Below are 21,940 nucleotides of genomic sequence, written 5' to 3' on the forward strand. Positions count from 1 at the left end.
TTCCTTGCTTGACTCAAGATGAGATCTCTGTCTTTCCAATTAAGCATTCGCGCCAGTAGGGGCCTTGGGGGAGGTTTAGCAGGAACCCGGTGCGCTCTTTCAACGGCGTTGGCGCCTGAAAATGCCGCTTCAGGGAATTGTGCCTTGAACCAAAGTTCCAGAAAAGTAGCCGGATCCGAGCCCTCCACTCTCTCTGGCAGTCCCAGGATCCTGACGTTGTTGCGTCTGGCTCTGTTCTCAAGATCATCACACTTTTGTTGCCATAAATTCACAGACCTCTCCACATCATTCACTCTGCTTACAAGCGGTCTTGTGAGGTCTTCTAGAGCCGAGACCCTGTCTTCTGTGTGACGCACTCGCTCCCTGAGCTGCTGCACATCTTGTCTCAGCAGGCCCAGATCCACCTTCACTTCCTCTATTTTGCAGGTAAGCGACATCTGACAAGTGGAAATTGCTCCCCCGAGCCATCCGTTTCTGTCTGCCGCGCTGTTTGACCTTGCGTGACTGCCGCCCGCGGTGTAGCAGGGGCGCTGGCGCCATTTTGGGCCTCCTGCCTCACATACTTTTCAGCCGCTGATTGCGCTTTGCTGGGGCCCATCGTCACCTTCCCAGACCTTCTCCTCCTCTTCTGCACTTGCCACTCGGTGTTTGGAGCGGCCAGAATGTCAGGATGCTGCAGGATTCAGTACGGGGCTCGGAGCAGGCTTCAAGTGCGTGCGCTCATGTCGGCAGTTGGCCACGCCCCCTAAATCAGTTTTTTTTTTAATAACTTGTTTTTTTCTAATTTTTATTTTTTATTTTTTTGCGTGTGTGAGATTGCAATTTTCATACTTGCCGCTAAAGTAGACACAATAGAGTGACATTGTCATTTTACTGGTCAGTTTTGCTGTGTAGACTGGGGCAGAGTCGGCAGAGGGCAGTGGATTAGTGACAGCACTTTTATACTGCTTCTAGCCCCATGGGTTCCATGTTTGCAGTTCACAAACCCCTGATGCCCATATGTCATACGCAGAACCTGGTGACTTGGACACGTGACCGGTCTCCATGATCCACCACCTGCAGAACTATTTTTGCTGACAGGTTTTGCTGCCTAGAGATCAGACCTGAGTCAGTGAAGCAGATTATATGTTTGCTGAGCTCCTCTGTCAATTCAGGAAATTAATTTTTTTGGTTTGTAAAATGATGGTCAACAAGTCGGTTTACCTTTAGTGATGAACAGCTTAGCTTATTTTAAAGTCTGCTGTGTAACTTCGAGAGGGTTTCCACTTAGAATGGCCATATGTTATCAATTCAGAAGTCAGCTCTGATCACTAGTATATGGTCATTGGTGGAAAGACTCTTCAACACGTACATTAAGGCTAACTCTGGCTTGATTAACACTTAACAGAAAAATGCTTAGCAGACAAAGATTTGAGATGTGTGTTTTTTAGATTATATATATATATATATATATATATATATATATATATAATGTATGTTTATGTGATATTTTTTTCATTATAGCAGCAAATGTGCGTTCCACATCAGCATCGAACCTAAGGCAGGCCGACGGCAGCATTCACAAGCGCCTGTCCTCTTCATCTGCCACCCTTGAAAAAGGTAAATTTGCATGGATGGATTATAAAGATTTTTTTTCTACAAAATATTCATTTTTGTCTAGTTCTGCATTCTCCATCATTTTGGCCTATAATTTTCCTGCAAGCGTTGGCTAAAGATTCATTCACATGTGCGCTAAATATTTCCTCTGATGGAGCAGAACAAAGAAAAATTGCATAATGAAGTCTGTCATTCTGCATTACATTGGGTAAAACATCACTGCTACGTAGGCCCCTAACAGAGCGTCAAACACAGATGTGAATGAAGTGATGCATGCTGATATTTAAAGAGGACCTTTCATGGGTCCAACTCCAGACATTATGAAATAACTAGCAGGTTATATAGGACATATTACATCCCTGAACTATCGCTTACTAGTTTGTCTGGGCGGCGCTCCATTCGCCCGCTGTGCCCCCTGTTCACTTTTCCTGCCTGGTATGCTAATGAATAGCATCGGTACAGGGAGGAGGAGACTGCCCTGTTTCTCAATGGGCGTCTCCTTCTCTCTGACTGTAGCGCTGTTGAATCGCAGCAGAGAGCCTCACAGCCAAGGAGAAAAAAACCTCTGCTGCGATTGGACAGCGCTACAGCCAGGGAGAAGGAGACGCCCATTGAGAAACGGGGCAGTCTCCTCCTCCCTATACCGATGCTATTCATTAGCATACCAGGCAGGAAAAGTGAATGAGGGGCACAGCGGGCGAATCGAGCGCCGCCCAGACAAACTAGTAAGCGATAGTGCAGGGATGTAATATGTCCTATATAACCTGCTAGTTATTTCATAATGTCTGGACCCATGAAATGTCCTCTTTAAAGGGCATCTGTCAGCAGATTTGTACCTATGACCCTCTCTGATCTGTTACATGTGCGCTTGGCAGCTGAAGGCATCTGTGATGGTTCCATGTCCATATGTGCCCGCATTGCTGAGAAAAATGATTTAATATATGTATGTGAACCTCTAGAAGCAACCAGGGCATTGCCATTACACCTGGAGGGTCAGCTCTCTGTGCAACTGCCGCTCCCTGTCCACTTTGACAGTGCCAGACAATGAAAACATGTTTGTCTGGTTCTGTCAAACTGCAAAGGGTGCAGCAGTTGCAGAGAGAGCTGACCCTCTAGGTGCAATGGCAATGCCCTTGTTGCTCCTAGAGCCTCACTTGCATATATTACAACATCTTTTTTTCAGGCACATATGAACATGGGACCAACACAGATGCCTTCAACTGCCAAGTGCTCCTGGAACAGGTCAGCTAGGTTTATAGCTACAAATCTGCTGACAGATGCCCATTAAAGGGGCATTCCTGTTTCAATTAATACAGCTTATAAAAGTGTGTAACATGTAATGGTATAACCTACATTGTATTATTCTTCACAATTTTCAGGATCTTTATCCATTGAAAAGAAACCTTCATTGTTCACTTCATGATCTGTCCGGGTGTACGGCTTAGTATAGCGTAGTTGTTAGAGCTCTCTCTTGAATAAGCACTAGACCGGAACAGGCTTTCATTGATTTGAAACGATCTGAGATCCCATTTAGACCTCCTCCGCACGGCCGTTCCGTGCATTAGGGACTGACATTTGCAGTCACCTATGCAAGGGCATCATCTGTGTGGCTGCCGCAGACTGATCCAGACCCATTCAACTTAAATGGGTCCGTGATCCGTTCCGGCAGCAAAAAATTTTAGAACATGCTTTATTTAATTTTTTTGTGGGGCGGGGCTTGGACAGAAGCCCCACAAAAGCAATCCGTGGGGTTCCGTGCCTCTGTCTGGCACCGCACCTTCCGGATTGCGGACCCATTCAAGTGAATGGGTCCGCATCCATCATGCGGTGAGCACGCATATTGTGTTCCCACTGTTTGCAGCCTGCAATAAGGGCACGGCCGGGCAAAAGGCGTGTGCATGAGCCCTTACTGTCACCAAGCATAGATCTTGAAAACAATGAGGAGTTTGAACACCGTTATCAAAGACCAGCATTTGCTATGCCCGTCTTGATATCCCCTGCGCTGATGGAGGATGCACCTAATTTAGGACTCTGCACACCTATAATGAAATCTGTGCCATCTCGGAGCTGCTGTCGTTTTCTTCATTATGCCAGAAAACTGGCGTAAATGCTGATAAATCTGCTGGGGCCCCTTTTTCAGAAAGTGTTGAGAGCAGCATAGAAACACCAATTGCAGCTAAAGCTAGTCTCCTGGTGGAGCAGAAGTGATAAGTCGTGGACATACCAATTGCCCCTTAATACCACTCTCCTCCTTTATTATATGTTATATACAGTAAGATATTTAGTAATTTGGCCCCCTAGCCCGGTCCATGTGACAGGGGTGCTGGAGTTTTGCTCCCAGGGACCAAATTACAACACTGCTCAGAGTGAATGTTAGCTCTGCGGTCACTAACTGGGAGCCTTTATATTCTGTAACTGTTTAGTGTTCTTTCCGGCATTGTGACCTTCATCATTGGTAGTAGCCGTGTACAAAATGATTATTATTGCAGCGCCAGTGACCATTTTAACCTTCTTTTTTCTCTTATTATTTAAGCACATTTTGCAGGTTGTTCTTTTTGGAGTTTGTATTTGGTTGTATTAACCTTGCACATTTTCCAGGTACCAAGCAGAGGAGTTCTTCCTTAAGCAGGCTGAGTAACAAAACTCCTCTAAGTCCACAGCCCTTCTCGCCTAAAGTGTCAAACCAGGAGCAGAAAGGTGCAGCTTGTGACTTACTTGTCTCTTCTTCCTACTGGTTCGGCAGAACCATAATAAATGAAATGCTTCATTATTCACTGAACTGTATCGATGTGCAAACTTTGTATATCTTAAAGGGGTTGTCAAGGATTTTGATAGTCATGGCCTAGCCTAAGGATAGACCATCAGTATTGGATTTGTGGGGGTCCGACACTACACACTCCCGTCAATCGCCTGTTTTGGGGTAGCTTCGGCAATGACAGACAGATCTGGTTAATGCAGCTCTGCTTCCATTCACTTGAGTGCAGCACTCCACTTACCAGGTGAATGGGACTGTGTAGTTCCTGTGCGGAAAAACAGATTGATGAAAGAAAGATTGGTGGGTGTGCGGGGTGTTGGTGCCCGCCCATGAGATATTGATGGCTTATCCGAAGGATAGGCATTCGGAATCAAAACCTTGGGCAACCTCCTTAAAGGGATTCTGTCACCTCGTTTTAGGTTATAGAGCTGCAGACATTCAGGGCTAGATCGCCGCTAGCATGTCCGCAATATACCTGTCACATAGCGCTGTGTCCTTTTATTGTGTGTAAAAAAAGATTTTTATATATATATATATATAATATATATATATATATATATATATATATATATATTATAATTATAATGATCACAGGTCGGCACTGCTGTATATGGTCACGGTGCACGAGTCTATGGGATGGCGTCCCGGTCTTTTCTATTGATTATTTATTTTTATATATATATATATATATTTATATTATATAATGTGTGTAAATGAGCCTGGTAAGGTGGCCAAGGGGCTGTACGAACCTTCCTGGTGCCCAGCCACGCCCGCCTGTGAAGGAGCCCAGCACCACCTATGTCCTCCGAATCTCCTCCTTTCGTCACAGTTAGATTGCCGTAATCTCGCAATGCGCAAGCTCGCGCATGCGCAGTTCCTTCCCTGAGGCTGATGCCAGCACAGGGAAGGAACACTATACGGGCACTGCGCATGCGCGAGCTCGCGGCAATCTAACTATCAAGAAAGGAGGAGATTCGGAGGACGCAGGCGGTGCTGGGCTCCTTCTCAGGGGGTGTGGCTGGGCACCAGAACGGTTAGTGCAGCCCCTTGGGCTCCTTACCAGGGTCATTTACATATATATAAAATAATTTTTTAAACACAATAAAAGCACACAGCCCTATGGGACAGGTATACTGCGGACATCCTAGCGGCGATCTAGCCCTGCATGTCCGCATCTGTATAAGCTAAAACGAGGTGACAGAATCCCTTTAAAGTATATCCAGTGTATGAATCGTGTGATACCTGGTTGTACATGTATAGTACTGTACCAAAAAATAGGATATACTTACCGATCATAGATGCTGGTCTCCATGACCTGGCACTCCCCTTTGGAGTGATATGAATGACATCACCGTCCTATTTCGTCCCGTACGTCTTTGGTACAGATGAGAGGACTTCTTGCAGTCGCTCAGTACAGTACAGTTCACACCGCTCTCTGGTATTTGCTATTCTTTCATCAACTGTAGTGAATCGCACAAAATCCAGGCTCAATGGTAACATGGAATATTATTAGTATTTCTGCCATACTGACCTTTCATGTTCTACATTTACTGCTGGAGCCGGGGTTTTGTATGATTCCCTGAAGTCTATGAACTGATTGCAGATGCCCAAGACTGTGCTGCCGTCTAATAGTACTTTAGGTGTTGGCACAGTCTGTGAAGGGGTTTTCAGAGGACAGTTGTCCCCCAAAGCAATAATTGGTATGTGTAAGTTACTGGGACTCCTGCCATAATTGCAGTAGCACGTTTAACCCCTTAGTGACCAGCCTGTTTTGGGCCTTACTGACCAAGCGTTTTTCTTTCTTTTTTCATCGTCTCGTTCCAAGAACTATAACTTTTTTTTATTTTTCCGTCTATATAGCTTTATGGGGGCTTGTTTTTTGCGGGACAAGTTGTAGTTTTTAATGGCGCCATATTGGGGTACACACAACTTTCTGATTAACTTTTATTAACTCTTTCTGGAAGGGAGATGGGAAAAACAGCAATACTACCACTGCGTTTTCACGTTATAAATTCTACGGCGTTCATTTTTCGGTATAAATAACAGAATATCTTTATTCTCTGGGTCAGTACGATTAGTGATACCAAGTACATATATATATATATATATATATATATATTTTTTTTTTTAGGCTTTACTACTTTTTTGCAATAAACCCCCCCCCCCCCCCTTTTTTTAAAGAAAATAATTTTTTTACATTGCCGCTTCCCAAGACCCATAATTTTTTTTTTTTATTTCTATGGAGTTGCTTGAAGGCTTGATTTTTGCGGGACGACTTGTATTTTTCATTGGTATCATTTTGGAGTAAATGGCACTTTTTGAACACTTAAGTTTTTTCGGTGGCAACTAAGAATAAATTAGCAATTCTTTTTCTTTTCTTTTTTACGGCGTTCACCGTAGGGGATAATTTGTGATATTTATGTAGTCCGGGTCGTTACGGACGCAGCAATACCAAATATATGGTGAGGTTTATTTTTATTTTCTTCATTGAAAAGCATATTTTCAATGAGAAAAAAAGTGCATTTTGATGTTTTTGTTTTTTCTTTTCTTTTTCTTTTACCACTTAATAGTCCCACAAGGCGACTATAACAGACAGTATTTTGATTGCTTTTAAAATGCAATGCGCTATCCCTATGCGCTATCCCTATTTTAATAGCAATGCTATTTTAACATTGACCAGCAGTCTGCTGAAAATTACTGAAGGCTGGTCTGGGGCCTTCATAGACTCCAGGCAGCCTTCACACATTTGCGGGGTGCCGATGGGAGACAGAGGGAGTCCGCTCCCTCTGTCACCGCTTTACATGTGGCGGGCGCCATTGCCTGCGGCATGTAAAGTGTTAAATGGCCCAGATCGGCACTCCTGACGGTCCGGGCAGTTAGAGCAGGGCTGCGGCTCTCATGAGAGCCGGGTCCCCGCTGCACGGGGTACCCGTGCATTGCTTAGACTGAGCCGCCGTAGAAAGGCCCCTTAGTGACCGCCGTAAAAACACGTATCGGTGGTCACTAAGGGGTTAAGTCACCAGTGGGATGTTCACAGATAATTAGCTTTTTGCTCACACTTGCATCATGGCTTTAGTGCATACAGAGCCATGGCAGCTACGTATAATCGACCTGTCTTTGAATAGATCCTGACAAATCCAGTTTTCTTATATTGGGGTCCATCAGGTTTCCTTGATGCTTTTTGGAATTACGATTCTCAGAATCATTCCCTGCTATAATTCAGATTGTTTGTAGGTATCCCAGACTGAGAGGAGTCTACTCTGCTGGTTATAAGCTGCTATCCCATGATAAATGAATGGATTGTCCAGCTACTTAAAGGGAGTCTGTCACCACTATATAACCATATACAGCACTTACATGGCGCTGTAGCACACCTATACAGGATTCTAATCTCCAATTCTCTGGTACCTTGGTTATTTTCTTTAGACATCCAGAAGCAGGAAAAACGTTTATTTCATATGCAAATGAGCACTCGCAAGTGCCCAGGGGCGGCGTTTCGTGTGTAGGTGCCCAGGGGCGGTGTTCCGTGTGTTGGATGCCCAGGCTGCCCTGCCTTTTTAACCGTTACTTCTCCCCCAGCCTCTTCCCTTGCCCGCCCTCCTATTCCCTTTATCATCGCTAGGTCCGGCCGTGATCCCGCGCCTGCGCACTGCTTCACCGGGCCGGGGCATGCACACTGCAATGCCCATTTTGAGTACGGCATCAATTCAACTAGTGTGCATGCGCCAGCCGGCGAAGCAGTGCGCGTGCGCAGGCGCGGGATCTCGGCCGGACCTAGGGATGACACAAGTGAATAGGAGGGCGGGCAAAGGAAGAGGCTGGGGGAGGAGTAACTGTTAAAAAGGCAGAGCAGCCTGGGCACCTACACACGGAACACCGCCCCTGGGCACTTACACACGGAACACCGCCCCTGGGCACCTACACACGGAACACCGCCCCTGGGCACTTACACACGGAACGCCGCCCCTGGGCACTTGCGAGTGCTCATTTGCATATAAAATAAACGTTGTTTTTCCTGCTTCTGGATGTCTAAAGAAAATAACCAAGGTACCATTAGAATCCTGTTTTGGTGTGCTACAGCGCCATGTAAGTGCTGTATATGGCCATATAGTGGTGACAGACTCCCTTTAAACTTTTTGTGGCCGAATTGTCATTAGTAGAAAATAGTTTAGAGAATTCATAAAATAAAGTGGCAATGCTACCATTGTCTGCTGTACAGTGAGGCAGGTCCTCTTCAGTTGTGCTGTATGGTTGAGCACATAAAGGGACCCACAAATGTATAGCAGCTGATTTCATTTACATTGTGTTGCAATTGGTGCCGCCGATTATCCGATTCATTGGGTGAAATTATCCTTTGTGCAGCCACCTAAATGATCGTTTCTAGGCAGCAGGTCTTGCTGTCTACACAGTGATCTGCTGCCCAGAAACAGTGCAGCTGTATGAGGACGATCGAACGCTCCTTCTCATACTGTGGAGGAGATCGCTGCAGCATGTAAATGCCCCCGCTGAACGAGCTTTTGCTTGGCCCGTCTAAATCCACCTTGAGATGTTAATATTTGAGCCAAAGCGGTTTGTGTCCTGCATGAACAGGCTTCCTGCTCGGCAATCGCTGATGATGCCATACAGTACGCTGCACCCTGCCAGCCAGCACGTGTCCATATGATGTGACATTTCTTATACCCATCATACCCTCAGCATTTCAAAATGGGTCCTACGGGCTTCCTGTGAACTTTTATAAGAATACCCTGTGGCAGACAATAGCACAATGGAAAGCTTGTTATTAAAATGTGTATTTGATGCCTGCTGCAGTTTGATAAGCTTTGTTCTGTTGGTTTAACATTTAGGCGGAACAGGCCAGAAGAGAAGCTCTTCCCTCAGTAGGCTGAGTAGTAAAAAATCACCTCCTGCGCATCTAGAGGGCGCGAAAAAGGAAGAAAAAACAGGTGTCTGATCAATCTGCTTTATGTGTGCTGGGCAGGACTCCATTGTAGTAATCCCTTGCAGTGTATGTGACGCTGTAGATCCAATCTACTATACACAATGGATTAGATCTGGCTGATCATGGACTGAACGTTGTGCATTTCAGTGCGTGTTCACACATGAATTTATTTAAATTTGTTTGCAGTAAACCTAATTGCAGTTCCTAAAAAAGCATCTGTCGGCAGGATCCATCCAGGGAATCCAATTCATCCAGTTGTCGGGTCTGATCCTGCTGCTTTCCGTCACACCGTTGTGTAGAACACTGTCTAACAAAGGAGGGCTTCAGTGCCCTACCCCTCTGTGCACCTTAGCTCCTCTACTAGACTGCCAGGGCCAGGGATCATCAGCGTCCTCTCCCCTGGCCTCGTAATCCCATGCCTGTACTGTACAGTCAGCCATCGGCTCATGCTCAGTACATCTGCTTCAGCTAGCTCCACTGCACATGAGCGGAGGGTTGAGTATATGGTGCAGGTGTGGGATTACAGGGCCAGGCAAGAGGACGCAGATGACGCCCCTCCCTGTCAGTCACACAGAGCCAGAAAGTGGAGGAGCTAAGGTGAACTGAGGGGCTAGGGCCTGCCCCTCGGTGCACTGAAGCTTGCATTTGAATAAGATTTAAACAATAGTCTTCCACACAACGGCACAGCAAAGGTATCCTTTTAATAAGCAGGATTAGCCCTTCCCGGCATTATGCCTAGTTTAATAGGGTTGATCCTGCTGACAGATACACATTAAGCTGATGTAGACCTGCAATCTTCTTTAGTTTAGCCTATAGCTGTCCTCCTTGAAATCAGTGAATCTGCTGATCAAAAAACAAAACATAAATGTAAACCCAGCCAACCCCTATATCCAGGGCAGGCATTTGGAAAGGTTAAGTTAGTTTTCCAGGACTTACTTATTGATGTCCTATCTTTAGGTCATCAGCAGCAGTTTTGGTGAGCGTCTGACTCCCTGCACTCACACCGATCAGCTGTCCTTGTTGCAGCAAAGGAACTACACTACTCCGTCCATTGCACCCATTCATGACTGCAGTAACCAGACCTAGACCCCTAGCAATCTGATACTGATGGCCTATCCTAAGGATAGATTATCGGTAGATAAGTCCTGGAAAACCCACTTTACATTTTTTCTGGCCTATCATACATCATCAAAGCCACACCCTTAAATTGAAAAGGAATTAGAAACTTTTTAAGCAAAGAGCTATGTAACACTGTTGAACAAAATGACACAGATACGTTTCAGGCAGAATTATAAATACATTGCAGCTTGAAAGTAAATGTAAACTTTTAAAAAAAATTATTACGAAGGTTAAAATTTTTATGTTCATTTATTTATGTATATAGTGTATAGGGCTGAGGTTTACTGATACAGAACTCCAAAAACCACCTGGCGCCTTGGCGTTTACTTTAACCTGTTCTACATCTGTAATAACACAGTATGCCCATAGCTCCCTCAAGTGGTGGCTACAGTTAGATAGTTTACGGTCAGATTCCTGTATCCTTATTTTACGCTGTTTTACAATAAAGGGGTTGTCCAACCCCAGAGCCGAGAACCCCTGTCCTCTGGACCTGTGCCCCTGGGCATAAAAATGTTTAGTCGCCTGTACACGGTCCCACCGCTGCTACGCTCCCGGCCACTTCTTGTCCCTGCAGGACCAAGAAGCGACTGAGTCCCATGACTGCTGCGGGCAAGCACAGGGCTCGGTGGTCATCTTGGCTTGAACAGTACCACACACACCTGTGCGTAACGATCAAGTCGATGTGACCGCTGAGGCCTTTGTTTGGTCACCGTGGTCAGAAGATCCAGCCTCTTCCTGGTCCCATAGGGATCGGCAGCGGCCGGGAACAGAGAAGTGAAGAAACCGCGGGCAGGTGAGTCTGCTTTTTTATTTTTAGGGGCACAGATCCGGGCAATCAGGGTTTTCGGCTCCAAGACTGGACAACCTCTTTAGCTTAAAGGAATGTGTTTAGTCATGTGAAATGACGTGCACGTGTGATGTAACCCAACTAAACAGCCCTGGACATGTCCTAGCAAAACAATGTGCACCAGCGTCTGTGCTGCTTATGAAATGCTTGTGTATGCCGTCTTGTGCTTCCTTTGCCTGGAGCTAATCCTTTGTCCCGTACAGGATGCTAACCAGTCGCTGTTCCTAATATGCACCCCGTCTCTTCCTCCTTATCTAACCATTCATAACGTTTCTGTTTTAGCCTGACCGGAATGATATCTTCTGTCCACCTTAATATTTTCTGTTTTTGAATGCATGTGTAATGGTCCTACAGGTGTTACTACTGACCGTACTACTAAACTACATTTATTTATTGCAGATAAGGTTGAGAAGTGTTTGTGTCCTAACATTATTATGGTGCTTTAATCCTGCCTGCCCGGGCAATGCCCTAAACCTATTTTCCACTTACCTAATTTACCATTCCTCTTGGTGCCCTTTGCTTCTAATGCGGTTTCTGCACTTGGTTTTTCTGTGTTGCTCTGTAACTAGTTATAATGAAACCCGTTTCATTTATCCATTTAGCTCACCGCCCCCCGAGCAGTCCCCTGGACAGTAGTTTAATCAATCGCCTCCTCGCCCCCACTCAGTCTTCCCTAGCTAGGAGTAAGAGTGCTGCCACATTGTCAGCCGATGGAAAAGAATTGCCAGGTAACACTAGACGCCACCGGTTGGAGTGGAGTGCTTTACGTCATGCAGTTACTAAGTCAGTTTGGAAAGCTTGTTCATATAATGTATAGCATCATGGAGTCCTTGGATAGAGTTTGAAAAATATCCTTTTAAATTAAGAAATTAGTTAACAAAAGGATCCTGGTGTAGATGCTTTGTGTCATTAAAGGGATTTTGCCATAAAAAATTACCTATTTTGTAAAGTGTTAAATATACTTGTTTAGAATTTTTGGTGATATATCCATTTTTACATGTCACTGACTATTTATTTATATATATTTTTTAATCCTTGCATTTACGTACTAAGCCGAATATTAGACTGACACTCGCTGTTCTTTAGAAATCACTTTTCAGCTATCATCACTGACCGATTGCAATATAGATATATATATTTAACACAGCATCCCACCATTCACAATTGGTGATGTCACAGCTTTTCTACTCTTCATCCCTGCACAATGACCTCATCACAAGAGCATGCCTTCATCGCTTTCCCATATAAGTCAATGAACCCCTCCCAGTCTACCCTTTCTAGGGTCCACATGTATGCTGTCAAGCATCTCTCTAAATGCTGTTAACAACAGCTCAGGCAAGTGCATACAGATTAATAAAATTTACAATCAGAAAATAAAACCAGATTAGAAATAAAATGCGTCCCTATCTGATTCTAATTGGCGAAAAATTATATGACATGTTCCCTTTAAAAATAGGTCGCCTAAGCGCCTGTTTTTTCCCAAAAAACAATGCCACTCTCGTCCATGGGCTGGTATTGCCACACAGTCACTTTGAAGAAAGTGGGACTGAGCTGCAACACCAAGCACAGCTTAAGGACTCATGCACACAGCAACTTGCAGTCCCCAATGCACGGGCACCATCTGTGCGGCTGCCGCGACGGATCCAGACCTATTCAACTTGAATGGGTCCGTGATCCGTCCGCGCCGCAAAAAAATAGAACATGTTCTATTTTTTATTTTTTTTTGCGGTGCAGAGGTACAAACAGACTCCGTAGTGCTTCCATAGGGTTCCGTGCCTACGTTTCGCACCTCACCATCCAGATTGCGGACCTATTTAAGTGAATGGGTCCGCCGCATCTGCGTTGCGGGTGCACACGGCCAGTGCCCGCATATTGCGGATCCACTGTTTGCGGGCCACAATACGGGCACGGCCGAACAGCAGCTGTGTGAATGAGCCCTAAGGACAAGAATGGTGCTGTTTCTGGACAAAAATACTGACCCTGTTTTTAGCAGACAACCCCCTAAACTAGCCCAAGGATTACATATAACGAATACTGAAAATATAACAATTGCATTGGTTCACAGTCATGGCGTTGCATAATGCCCTAATCTACAGCTGGAGTATTCTATCCACCAGCTTTCTCATTTCAAATACGAACAATTTGAGAAAAAATGATGAAAAAAGTGAATGCCTTAATAATATCAATCAGTGTAGTTTATCGGGGGCCTTTCTTCCTGGTGCTATTGCTTCTGTTCACTATGTTATGGAGTAGTGGTGTCTGTGTGATCTGCTGCACTGCGCTCTACCATTGGTGGGCTTCCCTGCTGTTTCTAACACCCAATCTCTTTCTCTCTCTTTCTCCTTTTCCCCTGTTATGTTCTGCACTTGGCTCTCTGTTTTGTCCCGTCATATTCTTGACTTTATAGAATCTCACCTCTGTCCTCGTTCAGCTTCAGCCACTACCACCAGTACCCCACCCTCCGTCTCTAAAGGTCCCATGCGCAGCCGCAGCATTGACAGAGCGAAGACTCCTAGTACGGCAGCATCGGGTTCTGCCACTTCGGAAGTTAGCCAGGTAGGCAGTATTATTTTTCTATTCATAATGTAGCCCCTGCTCTTCAGGTTTTGTTCATGTACACAAGACATGATAGAGATTTAAAGGGAACCGAAACCTTTACCCCTACCCAAAGCACTGAAGGTTCTGTGTGCGATCTGCAGCTTCTGCTTGCGTCGGCTCTGCTTTTGCAGCATGTGGAGTACGGGTCCTTAGAAAGTATATAGCATCTGTTCTCTACATGCTGCAAAAGCAAAGCAGAGCCAATGCACTCGGAAGGTGCGGATCGCCCTGAGAAGTGCAGCAGGTGTAGGTCCCCTTTTAATCTGAGCACTGGATAGTAGCTGATAATGTAAAAACCTCAATTTATCTGCAAAATATATGAAGAATACAACTATGGGTGCTTTTTAACACATTTTTTAAACTGCATTGCTTGTATTTCTACAAATAAAAATTATTTGCCAATGTTTTTTATTAATAAAAACTGTATATTATTCAGTTCACAGAGCGTGCTTGATTCAGTTTTGGGCTAAATCCGTCAGACAAGTTCTCTGACGGCGCAGTCGCCCCGCTCATCTCTCCTGAACCTAATCTAAGTTCAAATCCTATTTGATTCACATTTCTATATTTTTTTTTTCTAATTTTTTATGCCAGGATTTAGCTGAGCAGACTGGGCTCGCTCAGCTCAAAGCGCTATAGCACATTGCTACTCTCATGGCTGTGCCCGCTCCGCTCAGCTAAATCCTGGCATAGCACGTCTGTACAGGGTACTGATGTACTGTGCCAGAATTAAGCCAAGCTTAAGGGGGTGCAGGCAGGAGCAGCAATCTGTTCGCTGCAGCCCCCTGTGAAATCCATACACCAGTACAGTCGTGACAGAATAATGATTTTAAGGCATGATATAACCCAGGACTTTGGGTCCCTATTTGAGTAGGAAAACAGTGTAATTGATTAATAAAGTGTAGTATAAAAATCAGTTTTGGGCTATTTAGAACATTTTAAAAGAAAGTTCTAAAAAAAAAAGTTTAGTTACTCTTAAAGTACAAAATGCCTATAGCCTTTTTAAGGTATTTTTCGGGAGCTCAATATTGCCGACCTATCCTCAGGATCCTCCCGGGACCCCCAGCGATCAGCTGTTTGAAGAGGTTGCAAGCCTTCAGAGAGTGCTTGGGCATCCCCACAGCATACTATGCACAGCACTGCACATTGGATAGCAGCTCGGGCCCACTCACTAGAATGGGACTGAGCTGCCAGTAGGCAATGTGATTGATGACCATTCACTGGCCTAGGAAAAGGCTCATCGAATCAGCCTCTTAAAATGGCTGATCGGCCGGGACGCCAGGAGTCAGTCCACCACCAAATTCCACCTTTAATTTTCCAAAGGAGCTGTGAAAAATGAAAGGTGAAATCTGATTGTTTTCTATGGGCAACTAAGCCAGTTTTCCCTTACATCAGTTTAAAAAAGTCTTCTTTTGTGCGCTACATTCAGAACAGTTTCAAAGGTTGTACTCCTATTTTTTTAATCTAATACATTTTCTCGTGAATGGCATTGGGGGACACAACACCATGGGTATATGCCCAGCTGACACTAGGAGGCTGACACTAGAAAGGAAAAGTGTTGGTTCCACCCAGATGGGCTATACCCTCTGCACAGACACTAAACTGACCAGTTTTAGTCTAGTGTTCGTAGGAGGCAGACATGGCCTGCTCTGTTTTTATGGCAGGTCTTGCTGCTTTTTTTAATTTATTTTTTATTGATTTTGTTATTTTTTTCCGCAGGCTTCTGCCTGCTGCAGGATGGGGCTTCATCGTGGACTCCACTTTAGTAGCCCCCCTGCGGGCGTGTACTATTGTACCTCGCTGGTCACCCAGTCCCCCATTACTGCATCCGCAGTGGCTTGCCGGCAATCCCACCGCAGGGGTGACCCTGCGGCGCCTGAAGACGTTGGACGGTAAGTACTCTCCCCTGTGTCCTGTCCCATGGGTTCTCCTGGGTTAGTTCCCTCTTTTGGCCAGGGGGTGGGATTCACTTTATTCGGGGACCTTTCCTTTCTCTCCCTCCCTTGGGCTCCCTTCTCCTCCCTGGCCACCCATCCTCCTCCCCGGCCTTCCCTTCTACTTTAGTCCCCGGCTTCTGCTGGGACTACGCCGCATCTTTTCTGGCCTGTCCTTGGGTCCCAGATGCTCCTTTTGCCCCGTTTTTCCCCTCCCTGGGCGTCGCTCCCTCTCAGGAGCTCCGCCCACCTCCGCCCTACCGTCTTTTTTTTTTACCGTAGGGTTTCCTGCGGTTCCTACCCGCCGATGGCGCACCTTTTCCAGCCGCTTAATTAATTGAGGCCCGGCTTTTACCTGGCCTAGACCGCATCCTCTCCCGCCCCCTCCTTGCTTTCCAGGCTTTTTTCTTGGCCCCTCCCTGCTTCTCTCGGCTCTTGGGAGGGGTCTTCTCCCCTCCTATCCTAGTCAAGTGCTGGCTTTTGCCATGGGGGCAGACTTTACATTTCTTCTGCTTTCGGGCTTCCATTTTGCCAGCACTTGTGGAGATCTCCCTGCTCTCTTCTGTGACTGCTGAAGCAACTCTTCGGAGACATAGCACCTGGCTGGCTACTTTTCTATTTTTTTTATGCTCCCACTCAGCCCTCATGTCCTCTGCCAGAGAAGACTCCCGTTCCCCGCCCCCCCTCGAGGCCGCCACATACTTTTCGAGCACCCGTTGCAATAAGAAGTTGCCATGCGGTCAGCCTGACCCTGTTTGTGCGCAGTGCCTTGCCCCCAGGCCCCCTTAGGACGCCCTTACCACCCCCTCTGTTTCGATCCCTCCTGAATGGGCCTCTTCCCTGTCCCAAGCCATAGGGGACCTTACCCGTCTCTCCCAATCCATGGTGGAGTCGCTGGACCGCTTGTCTGCCCAACCCCCCCCCCAGGGACCCCTCCACGGAAGGGGCACGCCCATGTTCAGACACCAGGTCCCGCAAACTACCTCGGCTTGTTTAAACTATGTCCTGCTCTATGCTTACTATGTGGTCTGTCCCTCCTCAGGTAGATCTATAGGTGGCCCGTCTTGCTAAAGCCACCACACTTCCTTTGGCCGATGCGGCTTCCTTGTTTGATCCGTCGGACAAGAAGATAGACTCCTTGTCCAAGTCTGCGTTCGTGGCAGTGGGTTCTGCTATACGTCACGCCTTTGCTGCGTCTTAGGTGGTAAAGGCCTGTGTGGTCTGGGCCAAACGGCTTGTTCAGTCCTTGCCCCCAGATTCTACTCAGGGGGAGCTCCATCTCCTTGCCTCTCATCTTCTCCAGGCATTGCAGTATCTGTGTGATGTTTCCCTGGAGTTGGCACACTGCGCTAGCAGGGCGGCTTCTAACTCTGTGGCCATTTGCCGCGCGGCCTGGCTTCATGGTTGGGCGGCGGATGCCGCCTCCAAAAAGGCGCTCCTATCTCTCCCCTTCCTGGGTGGTAGGCTTTTTGGGAAGCGCTTGGAGGAGCTTATTTTTGAGGCCACGGGTGGGAAAAGTTCTCTCCTGCCCCAGAACCGTCCCCGCCGTCCTATCTCTACCTCACGATCACAGCGTTTTCGCTCCTTTTAGGACTCCTCCTCCCGTCAGGACAAAAAGATTGTTTGTCCTTCCTCCCTAAGCCTTTCAAACCCCAGTCTGCAAAGCCATCATCTGCATGACGGTTTTCTCCCGCTCAAGTAGTTTCCTCGAGTGGGGGGTCGTTGGCTCTCCTTTCAGGATCACTGGAGCGCAAGCGTGGGCGACTCCTGGGTTCTGGAGGTAGTTTCCTCCGGATGCGTGCATGCGTGTTCTGGGCCGGATGGTTGCCGCCTTCGAGGCAATTCCTAACGCCCAATATCACACCTGGTCCCTTCAGCTCTCTATTCTGGTGATCATCAATGCCAGGCTGGGGGGCTGCCTTAGGGTCTCTCACAGCCCAGGGTCAGTGGTCGATACAGGAGAGCTCCCTGCAGATCAATATCCTGGAGCTCAGGGCCATTTACCTAGCTCTCTCCTGTTGGACTCCCCTCCTCCACGGTCATTCTGTCCGGATTCAGACAGACAACTCCACTGCCGTGGCTTATTTGAACCACCAGGGGAGCACCAGAAGGGCCTGGTGTGAATCTGGCGAGGTTCACCCTCTCCTTTTTTCCGTCCCTAGGATTCTTGCCTTTCTTCAGGCAGGCCTTAAGAAAGGTCTCCTTCTGGCCTCCCTCAAAGGCCAGATCTCAGCCTTGTCTGTTCTTTTCCAAACACCCTTGGCTTCTCGTTCCCAAGTAAAAACCTTCCTTCAGGGGGTAGGCTCATCGCATCCATCCATTCCATTCTCCAGTGGAACCATGGGATTTGAATCTGGTCTTAGATGCCCTTCAGTCCTCTCCCTTCGAGCTCTTGCAGGAGATCTCCCTATCTTGCGTCTCTTTTAAGGTTGCCTTTCTAGTTAAGATTACCTCCATTCGCAGAGTCTCTGAGCTGGCGGCGCTCTCTTGCCGGTCTCCTTTTTGGTTTTTCACCAGTACAAGGTTGTCCTGCGCCCAGTTCCCTCCTTTCTTCCCAAGGTTGGTTTCCTTCTTCCACATTAATGAGCAGATTGTCCTGCCTTCTTCTGTCCCAACCCCTCTCATCCCAGAGATTGGTCTCTCCACCGTCTGGATGTGGTTCGGGCGCTCCGGCTGTATCTGCAGTTAACGGAGTCCTTCCGTCGTTCTAATTTTCTCTGTCGTTCCTGAGGGCTCACGTAAGGGTTTACAAGCCTCCAAAGCTACCATCTCCCGTTGGATTCGGTCGGCTGTCAAGGAAGCCTATGTGGCGAAGGGTCATGATTCCCCTTTCCGGTTAACTGCTCACTCCACTAGGGTGGATGGGGCATCCTGGGCGGTCCGGCATCTGGCCTATGCCTCCCAGGTCTGCAAGGCCGCCACCTGGGCCTCAGTTCACTCCTTCTCCAGGTTTTATCACATCAAGTGGCTGTGCGCTAGGTTTTTCGCATGGCTGTTTCTTCCCACCCTCTGGGACTGCTTTGGGACGTCCCATGGCGCTGAAGACCCCCCCCCCCCCCCCCCCCCCCAATGCGATTCACGAGAAAAATTGATTTTTGTACTTACCGTAAAATCCTTTTCTTGTTGGATGCATTGGGGACACATCCCACCCCTGTGATTTTTTCTCTTCGTTAGGTTACAGGGTTTCCTGGAACTCTTTGATATTGGTCCTGTTTCTGGTTTAGGACACATTGGCTTCACTTTTCGCTCTAGATTTTGGTGCTCCAACTGCTTTAGTACCAACTGGTTAGTTTAGTGTCTGTGCAGAGGGTATAGCCCATCTGGATGAAGCCAACACTTTTCTTTCTAGTGTCAGCCTCCTAGTGGCAGCTGGGCATATACCCGTGGAGCTGTGTCCCCCAATGCATCCAACGAGAAAAGGATTTTACGGTAAGTACAAAAATCCATTTATTTATGCTTCACAGAAGTCAGGCCTCGACAAGCCTTCACCACCGTCTGTGGGGAAACGGCCATCCTCTCCTTCTGTAACTTCACGGCGAAGATCTCCTTCCCCTGCTGGCGCAACAAAGCAGGCTCCATCACCAACGCTAGAAAAGTATGTGACTGTTGGTCAACTTTTATTTTTTTGGAGTTGGTCAACTCCTCTCTTTTGATGCCGAGTTACATCTCCAGTTACAGTTTTCTGCAAAGTTAGAACTGTAAGGCTACTTTCACACCAGCGTTTTTGCTGGATCCGTCATGGATCAGCAAAAACGCTTCCATCATAATAATACAACCGTCTGCATCTGTTATGAACGGATCCGGTTGTATTATGTCTAAAATAGCCAAGACGGATCCGTCTCTAAAACCATTGTAAGTCAATGGTAAGTCTCAGACACAAAAGAAAACGGATCCGCCACCATTGACTTACATTCTGTGTTATGATGGATCAGTCTTGCTCTGCACCACATCGCGGACAAAAAAACGCTGCTTGCAGCGTTATTCTGTCCGCAATGGGGACACAACCAAATGGAACGGAATGCATTCTGATGAACTCTGTTTCGTTCAGTTAAGTTTTGTCCCCATTGACAATAAATGGGGACAAAACGGAAGCGTTTCCCCCCGCTATTGAAATCCTATGACTGATCTCAATAGCGGAAAGGTAAAGCGCAGATGTGAAAGTAGCCGAATCATAATATTTTTTATGGTACCAACGTAAAATGAAAGGGTCCAATGAGCAAGTACGATTTTGGTCATGAAGCTGTTAGCAATAATTTCCTGTAGACCACAAATATAAATGTATTTTTTATTGTATACATTGCATAGGGATTAATGTAACCGCTTTCTACACTTTCTTCTGTGTAATGAAATTCTAGAAGGAACAGTAGTTCTATAACACAACGGACCCGTCCGCCATCTCCAAGTTTAACGAAGCAGAGACCTCCTTCACCGACACTGACTCAAAAGCCAGCTCCAATCCAGCGTCCATTGCTCACACCATCTGTCTTGAGCACTACCAAAAAGACTGCTGAACCAGAGACTAAACCAAAGGAGAAATGTACAGATATGACGAGCTCTGAACCCAAAACGACACAGACCTCAGAGAAAGAAGCAGCAAGTTCAAAGACCAAAGATGGTAACTTGTTTTAAAAATCTTTTCTGTCTCTTGATACATTAAAAAGCGTTGTCTGAGAAATTAAAATCATAGATGTTGCTAGAGTCCTCGAAGAGTACTTGCTGATACTTTGCTTTCCTCTAATCGCCCGATTTTCCATGAAGTCATTTTCACTTTTCGTTGATGAAAATACACTTATTTTAAATATACCAATGTTCAAGAGAATCGGTTCACAGATATTCTGTGGATGACCTTAACTAGGACCTTTTTCATATCTCCTTCTCTGTCTCGGTTAATGTTTGTCTTCTCCATGAAATAACAGAACTGGAGCATTTTCTGTCGTAACTGTGTCCTTTTATTACTACTAGAGATGTATTGATAAATTGACAGCTGGCTGTTGCGATTCCCTTTTTTCAAAGGGTTGTGTCCCTACACAGTTGGCACTGATTGGACAGTGTCGGAGTGTGCAAGGGCATACCCGCAACTGGTAACACCCAGTTGTCAATTTAGTCATACACAACACAAAGTTCTAAGAAAAGATGATCTGGAATTGTTATAGTTTGGGGAATACAATAATTAATTAAAACAGACATGTCAGGAGAGATGGCAGGTCCTCTATAAAGCACAAGCCTGTCCATAGAATCGTGTCAGCATTGCAGTTTTTGAGATACTGGCTTTGTTGGCTGCATTGACATAGAAGAACATGTGCAAAGGTAGATTAACCCTCTTCTAACCCTCACAATACCTAAATTCTGATTCCATTTGAATACCATAAAACAGTATTGCGATACTCGATACCATGCGGGGGGGAAAAAAAAAACACCAAAAAAGCCGCCTGCAATCCATATTTTATGGAACGTCCGGCCCATAATAGAACAGTCCTGTCCTATTTTTGGGGGGGAGGAGGTGACAAAAAAAATGACAAATCATGCGTTTTTTGTTTTTTTCTGTTACAGCGTTTACCGCATAGGGCAGGGGTCAGCAACCTTCGGCACTCCAGGTGTGGTGAAACTGCAACTCCCAGCATGCACACTTGCTTGGCTGTTCTCAGAACTCTCATAGAAATGAGTGGAGCATGCTGGGAGTTGTAGTTTGACAACAGCTGGAGTGTCGGAGGTTGCTGATCCCTGGCATAGGAGATATTTTTTAATAGTTCTGACTTTTTCGGACGCGGCGATACCTAATATGCTTATTTGTTTTTATTCTTTATATATTTTTATATGTAAAAATGGTAAAGGGGGTGATTTTAAAATTCTAATATGTTGGTATTTTTTATAAAGCCTCCTTAGGGGCTAGAACATGGGATGTTTTAATCCCTTTTCCTATTCTAATAGAGCTCTATCAGGGTGAATAGGACCTTACACTATCCCTGCTGCCCTGTGCATAGTACACATGGCAGCAGGGAGCTGACTATGGCAGCCAGGGCTTCAGTAGCATCCTGGCTGCCATGGTAACCGGTCGGAGCCCCGCAATTTCACTGCTGGGACTCCGTTCAGAAGCTGCCACTGCCACCAATGAATATAATACTGGAGTCTGGGGGGCGTACCTCGCCACCAATGCA

At 46.3% G+C, this 21,940-nt stretch overlaps 1 protein-coding gene across 1 annotated transcript in view; it reads left to right on the forward strand.

Moving 5' to 3' along the window:
* Positions 1-21,940, forward strand: part of MAP7D3 (MAP7 domain containing 3) — a 118,764-nt gene that overhangs the window by 54,629 nt on the left and 42,195 nt on the right. Inside the window, exons 7-13 of the mRNA XM_040442091.1 lie at positions 1,504-1,599; positions 4,195-4,293; positions 9,196-9,294; positions 11,859-11,984; positions 13,664-13,812; positions 19,250-19,380; positions 20,141-20,400. Of these exons, the coding sequence (XP_040298025.1) occupies positions 1,504-1,599; positions 4,195-4,293; positions 9,196-9,294; positions 11,859-11,984; positions 13,664-13,812; positions 19,250-19,380; positions 20,141-20,400 (960 nt within the window). The remainder of the gene's footprint in view (positions 1-1,503; positions 1,600-4,194; positions 4,294-9,195; positions 9,295-11,858; positions 11,985-13,663; positions 13,813-19,249; positions 19,381-20,140; positions 20,401-21,940) is intronic.

Source organism: Bufo bufo, chromosome 8 (assembly GCF_905171765.1).
Source record: "Bufo bufo chromosome 8, aBufBuf1.1, whole genome shotgun sequence".
Classification (NCBI taxonomy): Eukaryota; Metazoa; Chordata; class Amphibia; order Anura; family Bufonidae; genus Bufo; species Bufo bufo.